At 40.7% G+C, this 12,640-nt stretch overlaps 1 protein-coding gene across 1 annotated transcript in view; it reads left to right on the top strand.

Moving 5' to 3' along the window:
- PITRM1 (pitrilysin metallopeptidase 1) overlaps positions 1-12,640 on the top strand; it is a 202,173-nt gene that overhangs the window by 81,560 nt on the left and 107,973 nt on the right. The window contains exon 11 of the mRNA XM_030198926.1: positions 3,054-3,192. Within this exon, the coding sequence (XP_030054786.1) occupies positions 3,054-3,192 (139 nt within the window). The remainder of the gene's footprint in view (positions 1-3,053; positions 3,193-12,640) is intronic.

Genomic DNA, 12,640 nt, shown 5'->3' with positions numbered 1-12,640 from the left:
TTGTTTCCAATTACCGGCATCACCACCCAATCTCTGCTAAGATTCCACGGAACCATTCCTTCTAAACAGGATTCCTTTGTGTTTATCCCATGCATGTTTGAATTCCATTACCGTTTTCATCTCCACCACCTCCTGCGGGAGGGCATTCCACATATCCACCACCCTCTCTGTGAAAAAACACTTCCTGACATTAGTCCCGAGTCTTCCTCACTTCAACCTCAATTCATGTCCTCCCCTACCAGGGGATGCAATACCCTCTCACATCCTCGATATGAGAAGGTATTGTATCCCCTGGTGTTCTGTTCCTGGCTACAGGATTACTTTTAGCTGCACCAGGGTGGTGCTTTCCTTATAGAAGACATCCCTCCTCCAAGACAACACAGGGGCTGCCAGGCTGGAGGTGGGACTTCTCTACAACGTCCCTGTAGGCCTCCTCTGTGTACCTCTCTGTCTCCATCAGCTCCTCCAAGTCTGCTACTCTAGCCTCATGAGAACAGACTCGTTCTCTTGAGAGCTGGGAGCTCTTTGCATCGAGCATACACGTATGAACTCTCACCAACTGGGAAATTATCATACATGTGGCACTTAATTCAAAAGACTGGATAGCACCCCTCTCACTGCTGGACTGCTGTCTGCATATTAGCATTATAGAGTTGTTTAATTAAAACTTCTAAAGGTATTAGGGATATCAGTTGAATATAAAGAACCTTAAGATGATATGGTGTAATTTGTAATTTATTTAGTGTTTTTGCTTTTTGGAAACTAAATATAATTAAAACTCTCAGCTTGTGTAATTCTTGAGTAACAAAACTGTCCAAGCAGGGAGCATGTCCCAGCCTCAGGAAGGTAAGATGGAATAAGATGTATTGTACTAGTTGAACCCTTATTAAGAAATAAATAGCTTTGTAGCTCCCCCTAGGATTTGTTCTTTATAGTTTCATATATTTAATTACATCTTGTTTCTTAGACTTTGATTTATCTTAAATTGTGGCCTAGAGAGGTTGAAATATTAATGATTGATTCAGAATGAATGCTTCTTTTTCTATTTTTCAACCAATTTCTGTAAGGAAGATTCCTGTAATAGGTTTAAAAATTGTAATAAAAACAAAATTAAAAAAATAGTCTCACTACTGGTATCGGTGACATTATATGACTTGGTGTATTGGATATTGCATCCCATTTATGGTTGTTAATGCATATTATGATTAATTTAACAGCTGTATTTTTCACTATTCAAACTCGCAATAAAAGGTTGAACTGCAGCAAAAGTTTACCCGTAGAAAAACGTTTATTGCGCCCATAGTTTATTGGGTGTAGACTGCAATATGCAGTGTGATCCATTATCTTGTGTGGATGATCAGTTGTGAACATTGAACTGCCTTAGACTCTCCACTAGAGAATGACACAGGGACAAAGTTTGTCTCCGTCCCCGCTCTGTCCTCATCTGCAGAAGCCTCAAACACTTATGATTTTATATTAAAATCTTTTTATTAAAATATAAAAAGGAACAATATGCTGTGCAACTGTTGTGTATAAGTAACAATAATAACAATGAGCAGCTATAACAACCCTCCTTCCCACCACCACCCTCTACCCTTCCAACCCCAACAATAGGTGATTTCTACTACACCAAGTAATCCTAATTCACACTGTTAAAATGTCCAGGGGTATAAAATACAACCCGTTCTGTATGCCCTAGAGAGGAAAAATATGCCCTATAAAGCACTGTTAGGTTTTTTTAATCTGTGGATAAATAAATCATCAATAATCTCAGGATTCAATCTAGCTCTCCTGTCTTCCACAGTCCTTCCTGGAATAGAAGTTGCCTTCTTAGAATATGTGCTGGTAGCAGGATGTACAGGATCTCCCATGTAAATTTTTCTAGTTGTGGCCAGTATGTTTGCTTGTTTTTCCAAAAAATCAAAATATCTTTGTAGGCATCACTTAAACATAAATAACAGTCCAGTTTCATTAGGCTTCAAAGTAGAAAATGACACGGGGACAAAGTTTGTCCCCTGTCCCCGTGGGATCTGTCCCGGTCCCCATCCCCGCAGTTACTGCAGTTCCCCGTCCCCGTGTCATTCTCTACTCTCCACTTCTAGAGAATGTCCAGGTGAAGTTCTAAAGTGATTCTATAGATCACCATATCTTTGGTAGGTAAAAAACATACATCTCGTGGATCCTCACAATGGACCTAATTGGAAACATCAGAGTTCCATAGTAAATACCAGTATTCAAAAATAGGATATTTTTGTCTCTAGTGCTTTCGACCAGTTCCAAAATTGGGATATTTTAGGTGGTGCTGAGCAGTTTGATATAAGAGAAACACTAGATGTTCTTAGATTGTTTTTGTTGTGTTAATATTGTATTGTCTTAGTGAAGATTGGCAGACCTAATTTTAGCTGGGTCAGGTAACTACTTTGTGTTGCATTTGATTATTTCTGTTTTATGAGGAGCAGTCAGGACATTTAGGTTATTTTAGACCATGGCTGCTTGATGCACTAAATAGTACCAGGCTGATCTGGTGGCGTTGTGGTAAGTGTGTCCTGTGATATGAAGGTCCCTTGTTTGATTTCCAGGTCAGGTCCTCTGCACTCTGTCATCTGGGGCCAAGGATACAGTGGAGGAAGTTCTTACTGTTCCTGGGGATGGGGATACCTGGTGGCCAAATATAGAACCCATTGTAAGGGTTTTGGAAGGAAGCAAGGGTACATTCTTCCAGCCTCAAAAATTGTGGCAGCAATGACTGGGTTAGAGGTATAAAATAGGGAGGGTTGCAAATGAAGGCTCATGGTATCTGAGTCTTAGCATTTTAATTTTGATCAAAGAGAAAAGTTGTTACTGAGCCAAACACAGTAACTAGAAAGAGTTCAGCTACTGGAAAGCTTTTGGTAAGAGACAAACTGTTCCATTTGTTTATAAGCATAGTCCAGTTCATAATTTTCTTTTGTATGTATGTTTTGTTTTAACATACATTTTTCCAAGAGGTGAAGAAAATTCTTAGTTCCATACTTGTGCTTATCTTGGCTAATTCTGATACCTCCTTTTTGTAGGATAATACACATAGATTGACCCTGATTATGAGTCCAGATGAAACTTACTATGAAAAAGAAGCACAGGCTGAAGAAGCAAAGCTTAAGCAAAAGGTTAATGCTCTTTCTGAAGAGGAGAAGAAGGAAGTATATGAAAAAGGTAAGTTTTAAGTTTGTAACACCAGATGTACAAGCATTTTCTGTTAGCAAATAGGATTGTCAGGCACACGGGTGGATGATGTCCTTGCATGTTGCTGGGATAGAGAAAGCTCTACTAGACCTCGGAACTAACTGTAAAATTCTGAGCATGCACATCCCTTCTCACACACAGTAGTCTCCTCAGCACCTCAGTTTGTTTTGCTCTGGTGAAAGGACACAAAAGCAGAGCTCTCCCAAAATTTGAGATGGTGAACCTCTGTTTTCTGATGTTTTTTATCATATAATGTGAAAAAAGTATGTGTTTTTTTTTTTTTCTTTTGGTTCCTGACACGTCCAATTTAAAGTCAGGATTCTATCCTCTGCCCCCAGTGTGAGAGATTTGTCCAGAATGTGGATACCTACATGGACTAGCCTAGTGGTTAGAGAACTGGATTGACTAGTTTGTTTATTTATTTGTGACATTTATATCCCACATTATCCTAAACAAGTTTGAGTTCAGTTGGCTTACAATAAACAGTATAGGATACATAAATAATGCATAAGAAAGTAATTTGTTGTAAGAATTCAATTTTACAATACAGTATCATAAAGAGACTGGGATAGCTATGGATGTTTAACATTTAGAAAATCTATTATGAATGAGAAATTGTACAAGAAGTAAAGAGAAAGTTAATGCTAAATAGAGTAATAACCAATTCAGGTAATAATTGTTTGAGATCTGGTTGTTCTTTGTGAGGGTTTGTTTGCATAGGAACGATTTTGAGGATTTTGCGGAATCTAGTGTATTCCTGTATATTTCTTATTTTGGGTGGTAAGGGAGTTCCACCATTTGGTTCCTAGGTAAGTGAAGTCTGCAAAGTGGACTGTTTTATAGATCACTTTTTTGCAATTTGGGAGGTGTAGTCTGAGATAGTTTCTTGCCTCATATTTAGTGTTTCTTTGAGGTAAGGTTATTAATGATACCATATAGTTTGGAGCTGTGCCATGTAATATTTGAAAGATAAAGGTACATACTTTGAAGATGATTCTCATTTTGATGGGAAACCAGTGTAATTTTATTAATAAAGGGAAGGCACTTTCAAAACGAGAGATTTTGTATATGAACCTGACTGCAGTGTTTTGAGCTGTTTAGAGTTTTTTCAACAGGTACTCCTTACAGCCAGCATATATGGTATTACAACAATCAAATTGGGATGTTAATGATTGTACCAATAGTCTCAATGTTTCTGATGAGAAATAGGGTCTGATCCTTTTTAGTTTCCAAAGAGACCTTAAAGATTTTGTGATTACTGAGGAAACTTGAGTGTCAAATGTTAAATGTTTGGCCATAATTATATCTAGAATTTTCAGATTGTTGTCATTTTGGTCAAATAGGTTGATAATGAAAATGAATTTTGTTTTTTTTCTTTTACTACTACTACAACAACAAATCATTTCTATAGCGCAACCAGTAGCTTTAGTTTGGATTCTGAGGCCCAGGTTTCCATCAAATTTAAGCCAAGCTTTGCCTTTTGTAAGATGTCTTCAGTGTTCTTTTTGAAGGTTATGTATATGGTAACATTGTCGGCATATATGAATGTTTTGAATCCTGATTCTTCTATTCTGTTACGTAGTGATGACATCATTACATTAAACAGAATGGGCGATAGTGGAGAGCCCTGAGGGATGCCACAGTCTGGTGACTAAGGACAGGATAAGGTTCCTTTCATTTTCACTTTGTAAGATCTTGATTTCGGGAATTCTTGAAACCATTTGTAAACTGTCGCATATACCAAAGTTGTCTAGTATGTTTAGTAGGATATTATGATCTACTACATCAAATGCACTAGATATATCGAACTGCATTATTAAGATCTTGGACCTTATGCTAATTTCTGAGATTTGATACTAGGGTAGTAAGGACAGTCTCTGTGCTATAGCATGGTCTGAAAGCTGATTGCGAGTTGGAAAGCCTGGTTCAAATCCTGCTATTTCTCCTTGTGATCTTGAGAAGTTACTAACCCTCCATTGTCTTGTGTACAAAATTAGATTGTAAGCTAAGGCGCAGCCAGACCTCGATTTGGGAGGGGACATGAGCCCAAAGTTGGGCATATTTTGCTACGCCTCCCCACTGTAACCTCGCATATCTAGGCTGGCGGTGGTCCCCAAGCGCAGGGCCAGTCTTAGCAAGTGCGGGGCCCTGTGCAGACCAATTTGATGGGGCCCCACCCCAGCTACGCCCCCAGCTACGCCCCCACCCCAGCTCCAGGGCCGGCCATACCCGCCGAGCTCCAGGGCCATCCCCCCTCCCTCTGAGCTCCGGGGCCTGGCCCCCCTCCGAACTCCAGGACTCCTCCCTTCTTCCCAGCTCCAAGTCCCCCCTTCTTCCCAGCTCCAAGGCCTCCCTCCCTCCCTGCCAGCTCCAAGGCCTCCCTCCCCTCCCTCTGAATTTTAAAAGTTACCTCGGGTTACAGGCAGCGGCAGGAGTGAAAAGCGTGCGAGCTGCTCGGCGCTTCAGGAGCCTTCCTTTCCCTCTCTCAGCTCTGGTCCCGCCCTCAGAGGGAGGGGGACTGGAACTTGGTCGGGGGCAGGGCGGAGGCGTGCTGCGCGGGGCCCCCTTGAGCGTGAGGCCCTATGCGGTCGCCTCGCCCTAAGACCGGCCCTGCCCAAGCGATGCTCGCTGCTGTGCTGCCTGCCTGCCCTGCTTTTCTGCCCCAGTGTGCATGCTCATATTTAGTGAATTGAGCATGCATGAAGCTCATACATGCTCAAGTTCACTAAAAACGAGCATGCGCACGGGGGAGGGGGAAAGCAGGGCAGGCAGCGTGGTGGCAAATATCGCTACAGGAAAGCTGCTGCTGGCAGGGCTTGGGGACCCCGCCAGCCAAACCAGCAGACCTTGTGGGGCCCTGAACCCAAATTGTGGGGCCCAGACCCCCCCCCCCCCCCCCCCCGTGGCTATTCCACTGTTATAAGCCCTCTGGGGACAGATACCTAGAGGCATATTTTCAAAGCACTTTGGGAGGCTAAGTTCCATAGGTTTCTATGGAACTTTGGGAGGCTAAGTGCTTTGAAAATGAGCCTCTTAGTGTACCTGAATATTACTTACTGTAGCTACTAGTGAAAAATGTGTGAGCTAAATCCCCCCCCAAAATAAAAAATGATGGTTTGAGTAGCAGGTTGAGAATCAGGGAAGACCTGTTTGAAGCCCACTTGAGCTCCTAATAGTTTTGGGCAAGTCACAACTCTATTTCCTTGGGTATATGCCTACTATTCCTGAATAGAGGCCAACCAAATTTCAGTTTTGGTTTTGGTTACAGTATCGAAGTTGCCCAAAATCCTTTTTCTACCTTGTTTCGGCAGAAAGGCTGTTTTAATTTTCAGCCATGTTTTTAGTTTTGGCCAAAAATGACCATAGGGCTCATTTTTAAAGCACTTAGACTTACAAAGTTCCATAGCTAAATGCTTTGAAATTACACCTCTGTGTGTTCGGTAGAAGTCAAAAATTTGTGCTTTTGTCCAGTTTGTCTCTCTCTCTCTCTCTCCCATCTGAACAGGAATGACCTCCCTCCCTCCACCTGTAGTCTTCCTTGGGCCTATCTTACAATCTCTTGTGGTCTAGGGGTATAGTTGTGGCAGGAACGGTCTCCAGTTACTCCTGTCTATTCTGGCTCTGCTCTCACAATGGCTGCCATACATGGGGCATCGCTCCTACCCTGACTACACCACTAGAACACAGGGATTTGAGGGGAGGGCAAGGGGAGTTCACTCTTTGCTTTTTTTTGTACCACAATTGCAAGTAACACAATTATGATTTTGCACAATAGTTTGTGGTTAATAGCGTGCTCTGAATAAATGCTTTTGATATAAAATTTAGCAGGAATTTGTAAATTTGGGATAATAAATTTCATAGGAATTAGCCTCTCTGTGGAGTTATGACGTTGGCTGTCTCTCCATGTGGCGCAAAGTCAGCCACTGTAAAAGCACTGTAGCATAGTTTTTCATTAGCTGCGGTCTGTGTGTGTGTGGTTGCTCTTTTGCTTGGAAGTAAATAGGACTTTTATTAGTTGTTTTCCGGCTTGGATACTATGGATTTAGCAGAAGGATGCAGACTGCAGGTGCTGGCAATCCCCAGCACCCCTTGGTTCACATTCATAAAACCAAACTTGAGGTTTAAGTTTCTGCCAAAAGCTTTCAGATAGTTTTGTTGGTAGTTTCGGTTTCATCTGAAACTGAAAAAGGTTTTGGTTGGGGTCTATACATGAATGTAACTTGCATTGAGCTACAACTGAAAAAGGCATGAGCTGTTGTAGCCACTGCTTCAGGTCTAGCCACATGACTGTAGGCATTTATGGTTTTGTGACTCCATGAGCCTAATTCCTTGTCATCTCTGCCAGACCAGTCCAGACTAACAGGTTATGTCCGTCCACCAGCGGCAGGAGACAAAGAAAAAAAAATAGTTCCAAGTAATTCGCCCCCTTAAGGGTATCATGCAGCCTGGAATGATCAGTACTTTTTTCAGTCTCCAAGTGGATGGTGGATGGATCGTGCAGCTCCTCCTGGTTACTTGTCTCCTGTCCAGATTTGTCCGGGTGCCAGTTGAGTAGAGGGTCTTTGCTGGTTGATTGGAGCTCATTTTGTACCTGACAATGCCTGAGCCAGAATGGTACCCAGTTGTGCCGGGTCCCACATTCCCCAGCTAGGGTGGTCCAGGGCCCTCCCCCCATCCAGCTCCACTCCCTTTTTCTTGGGTGGTGGCTATGTGCTGTGAAATGGGGCTTCTGTGTGGCATTATCCACAATAAGTATGCAATCTTTATTTTCAGGCTGAGGTATATTTTGTGTGCGCGATGTATTGCGTTGGTCCATGATGGCTGAGCCATTACTGGTTATCACATTGAAACCAGCATCCCCATCGCCATAGGGGCCATGCCCGATAGCCATGCAGTATCAGCCACGGGTGGGTATCTTTACTGCAGGATCCCAAGCCTGATTGTGGGTTTCTTTACTGTAGGATCCCAAGCCTGATTGTGTTTCTTTACTGCAGGTTCCCAAGCCTGCCTTCTTCAGTTACTTCACTGCAGGTTCCCAAGCCTGCCTTCTTCAGTTACTTCATCATTCTGAAAGCATCATTGATCTGCAAGAGAACGGTTTCATGGAAACTATATTGCCGACCAGATGATGTCACTGATGGAGCTGGAATAACAGCAATGATAAGTTGTTCTGGGATCCAGCAAGTATCGCGTCTTACCGGCCAATAAAATGAAGTAGCGGGACCATGAGGATGCATAAAGCTTATGAAAGCATCTTTCTGTTCAACTGATGTTTCACAAATGTTTCCAATCCACCATAACAGTGCACAATAAACGATTGGACAATCAACAAATAAAATACGAATGAATAAATAATTATATCAGTACTTTTAAGCGACTATTAAGACTCAATTTCCTAGAAATGAAGAAAAATTAGTGCATCAAGCATACTAAATATAACATACTTTGATCTGAGTAAATGGCTACTTAATGGTGGCATTGCAAAACAAAAACATATCAATGTTGTACAGCACAATTTTCTCTTTCAGATGATACTGTTCACAAGCTGATTCAGACAGACTCTTTTTTTAATAATTGGCTTTGAACTTTGGTACATTTTACCATTTGCGTTGACAGTGCCAACTTTGAAGAGATCCTGCAGGGTGGTTATAGATGCTGGTTAGTTGCAAATCTGGCACTATTATGTCCAGCACAAGCATAATGCTTGTTCAAAATTTGAAGTCCGTATCTTTGTTTGCATGGAAGCTGTTGCAGTCTGAATATTGGTCCAAATATGTTCCGATGAGTCGCGACCAATTTTGATGTACACTTTGAGTCAACTTGTTTGACTGGATTTTGCATCCATAATGTTAAAATGTATTTCATCGGAATTAGCATCAAAAACTGTACAAGATTTGAATTTTTTAGCCATTCTTATAAATGTGTTTGAATTTTATTAGACCCCAAAAATGGCATTTTGGTAAATGTTGCGCGCTCATGGACTCACAACCTTTCAGAAAAGGGGGTCTAGATATGCAGCTATTGCAGTTAGAGACCTCAAATTTTGGGAAACTTCGTTTAACACCTGACTCGTGCAACAGATAACATTTGAACAAAGTTGGAGACATGATGGTGGGAAGGTTTAGATCACTTGGCATGGAATGACCCTGCTATAAGCAGCATAAAATGTATTGAGCTTTTTGGGGATCTTGCCAGGTATTTGTGACCTAGATTGGCCACTGTTGGAAACAGAATGCTGGGCTTGATAGACCTTTGGTCTGTCCCAGTGTGGCAATACTTGTGTACTTATGATCCCTGACAGCCAAGTTTCTATGTTCACTATCAACAAGTAGAGGTGAACTGGTTCTTTCCTTTTGTTTCAAGAAGCAATGAGGATTTGGGACCTTGTCATTTATTCTCATCCGAATCTAAGCCACATCATCCCTGCTGCATTTCAGAACCAGGTAGCCTACAGGCTGAGCAGAGTTCTTCAGCCTCACAAGTAGTCCTTGTAGCAGTGAGCTCTGCAGTTGGTATCTTGCACTCTTGGGATCCCCTCAAGTAGATCTCTTTGCCAGCTGTGTAAATGCAAAAATACTCCTCTTTTGCCTTCTTAAATTTCTGCTTTCCTTGATGCTTCAATTATCCCACTCATAGCAAAGACTTTCACACCAGTTTCAGCAGAGGCCAAGCCCACTGATCCGACAAGACCAGTAAGGCAGTGTAAATAACTGGTTCTTTCCTCTTGTTCAAAAGTCTTGCAGTTCTACATCCATGCAGGCTCTAAGTATTTCCATCACAGATCACCCTGGAGTGGGGCTTCCTTCTTCATTGAAACCTCAAATCACTGGCTCACAGCATTGAAATTGTGCAGCATTTAGTCTTTAGCCTGGGACTTCCAAAGTCTATTGAAGACGTCATAGCAGCTACAAGGAAACCTTTGCACCCGACGTACATATACCTTCAAGTAGAAGAGGTTTTCCGTCCGGTGTTTGACTGCTGAGCACAGCCCATATGATACTGCACTATGTTTTCTACTTCTGCCTAGTTCTCCAAGGGGCTCATTTTCAAAGCACTTAGACTTACAAAGTTCCATAGGTTACTATTACTATGGAGCTCATTTTCAAAAGAGAAAAATGTCCTAAAAGTGGCATAAATTGCATTTCGACGTTTTTCTCACAAAAATGTCCAAATTGGTATTTTCAAAACCAATTTTTAGATGTTTTTCTATTAAATCCGTCAGCACTGCGTTCAAATCACAAGGGGGCATGTCAGTGTCATGTTAAGGGCAGGATCTGGGCGTTCCTAACACGGTTAGGACATTTTTCAGCCATAAAACTGTCCAGGACTAAAACTAAGATGTTTTGTGCTAGACCTATTGTTTTTAGAATGAGTAAGGCACAAAAAGGTGCCCTAAATGACCAGATGACCACTGGAGAGAATTGGTAGCATGGAACGTTTGCTACTAATTGAGTTTCTGCCAGGTACTTGTGATCTGGATTGGCTACTGTTGGAAGCAGGATACTGGGTTAGGTAGACCATTGGTCTGACCCAGTATGACTATTCTTATGTTCTTAAGAAGCAGAATGGCCCCTTGTGGATTAATATTGCCTTGTAACCAGAAGGTGGTTGGCTCAAGGCTGGTGTGCATGATGTAATTTTATTTAAATACAATTTTTTGTGTGTATTGGAATAATCTAATGCATTTTTAGAATTATTTTTCTTCTTGAGACCTCTGGTAATTTATACAATTAAGGCTATTTGTGACCATGTGTCAGTCTTTAGCAGTATGGTAAACTGTTGTTTGTAATCTTAAACTAGTGGGTTTATTTTAATGTAAATTTGGTCAAGTGGACGCTGGTCCTTGATAGATCGTGCCTCAAATTAGTCTATAAGGTGCCACCTGCCTCTGTCAATTACGTAATTCTATCTATGTGAGCTAGTAGAAATGCTCCCTGGAAATACACAGCACTGAAGGAGATTCAGATTTTCTCTTAAATTAAAGCATAAGAAATACAGTATATAACGTCAAATCCGTTTTTATATACAGTAGCAATTTAAGAAGATAGGTGGGGGTTTGGGGTTTTTTGTTTTTTTTTTTTTATTTGTTTTTCTCCCAGTAATTTTTACCTTGGTATATTAAGACTTTCTCTCTTCTGTGGCCTTCCATTAGTCAACTGAAAGAATTGCTTTCCCCTGCAAATCAGTTTCCACTAATTTAAAACCCTAAATAAAAAAAGAAGCTATTGTCTCCTTTTTTAAAAGTATATTGCTTTATATATTAGTGACATACTTAAGTTGAGGGTGAAAACATTTTTGTTCAGAGGACTTCTCTAAAGCTAAAAAGATTTCTAAATCCATTTGTAGCTGTATAGAAGCTTGTATATAGTGAGTATATGAAAATGACTTTGCTTTTACAAAATGTATACTTGAAAAGAGATATCGGGTTCAGTAAAACCAAACTTTCTCAGAGTTCTTTAATGTAAAACATAAACAAGAGGAATTCAGCATTACTGTTAAACTTTTCTTACAAGTTAAGAGGCTTAGCTTAGTGGTTAGAGCAGTGAGCAAAAAAACCAGGGAAACCAGGGTGGTTGTTATGACATATATCCCACATTATCCCCAAAATAGGCTTGAGTTCAATCTGGCTTACAAATTAGATTAAAGTTATAGAATAAAGAGTACAACAATATTAAAATAGTAATCTATAGTGACTAAGAATTACAGAATATCTCTAGTAGAGAGGTGTGGTAGCCATGTTAGTCCACTTTTAAATGTAATCAATAGAAATAAAACAAAATAAAACATGGAAAAGAAAATAAGATGATACCTTTTTTATTGGATATAACTTAATACATTTCTTGATTAGCTTTTGAAGGTTGCCCTTCTTCGTCAGATCGGAAATAAGCAAATGTTGACAGTATATATAAGTGAAACATCAAAGCATTTCAGTGGCAGTCTAACAGGATGGGGGTGGATAGGTGAGAGACAGGGAGATATGCGTGGAGACAGGAGGGTGACAGACAAAGCAGTACATTTTTATGGTTTATAATGGGCTAGAAAACCCAGATCTTTAAGTTCTGTCTGGTGGGTGTCAAAATATTTAATCATTCTGACTTCAAAGGTCTTGCGTTCCTGTATTGTTTTAAAGTTACCTTTCAGGATTCTTACTATGAAATCACTGGTACAGTGTTCTGGTTTTGTAAAGTGCTGCCCCACAGACGTGACATCCTGGCTGGCTCTGGCATTTTTCATATGATGTCTATGTAAATTAAATCTTGCCTTTTGCATCTGGCTTGTTTCTCCAATATAGCACCCTTCATCACATTTTTTACAGTGAATGATGTATACTGCATTGGCAGATGAGCATGTAAAGGATTCCTTTATGTTGAGTATTTTTCCTTTGTGAATGACTGTGGGGTCCTGTGAAATGTTTTGG

The sequence above is a fragment of the Microcaecilia unicolor genome, chromosome 1 (genome assembly GCF_901765095.1).
Source record: "Microcaecilia unicolor chromosome 1, aMicUni1.1, whole genome shotgun sequence".
NCBI lineage: Eukaryota > Metazoa > Chordata > Amphibia > Gymnophiona > Siphonopidae > Microcaecilia > Microcaecilia unicolor.
Note: the sequence above shows the minus strand (reverse complement) of the source record. Positions and strands in the feature narration are given on the sequence as shown.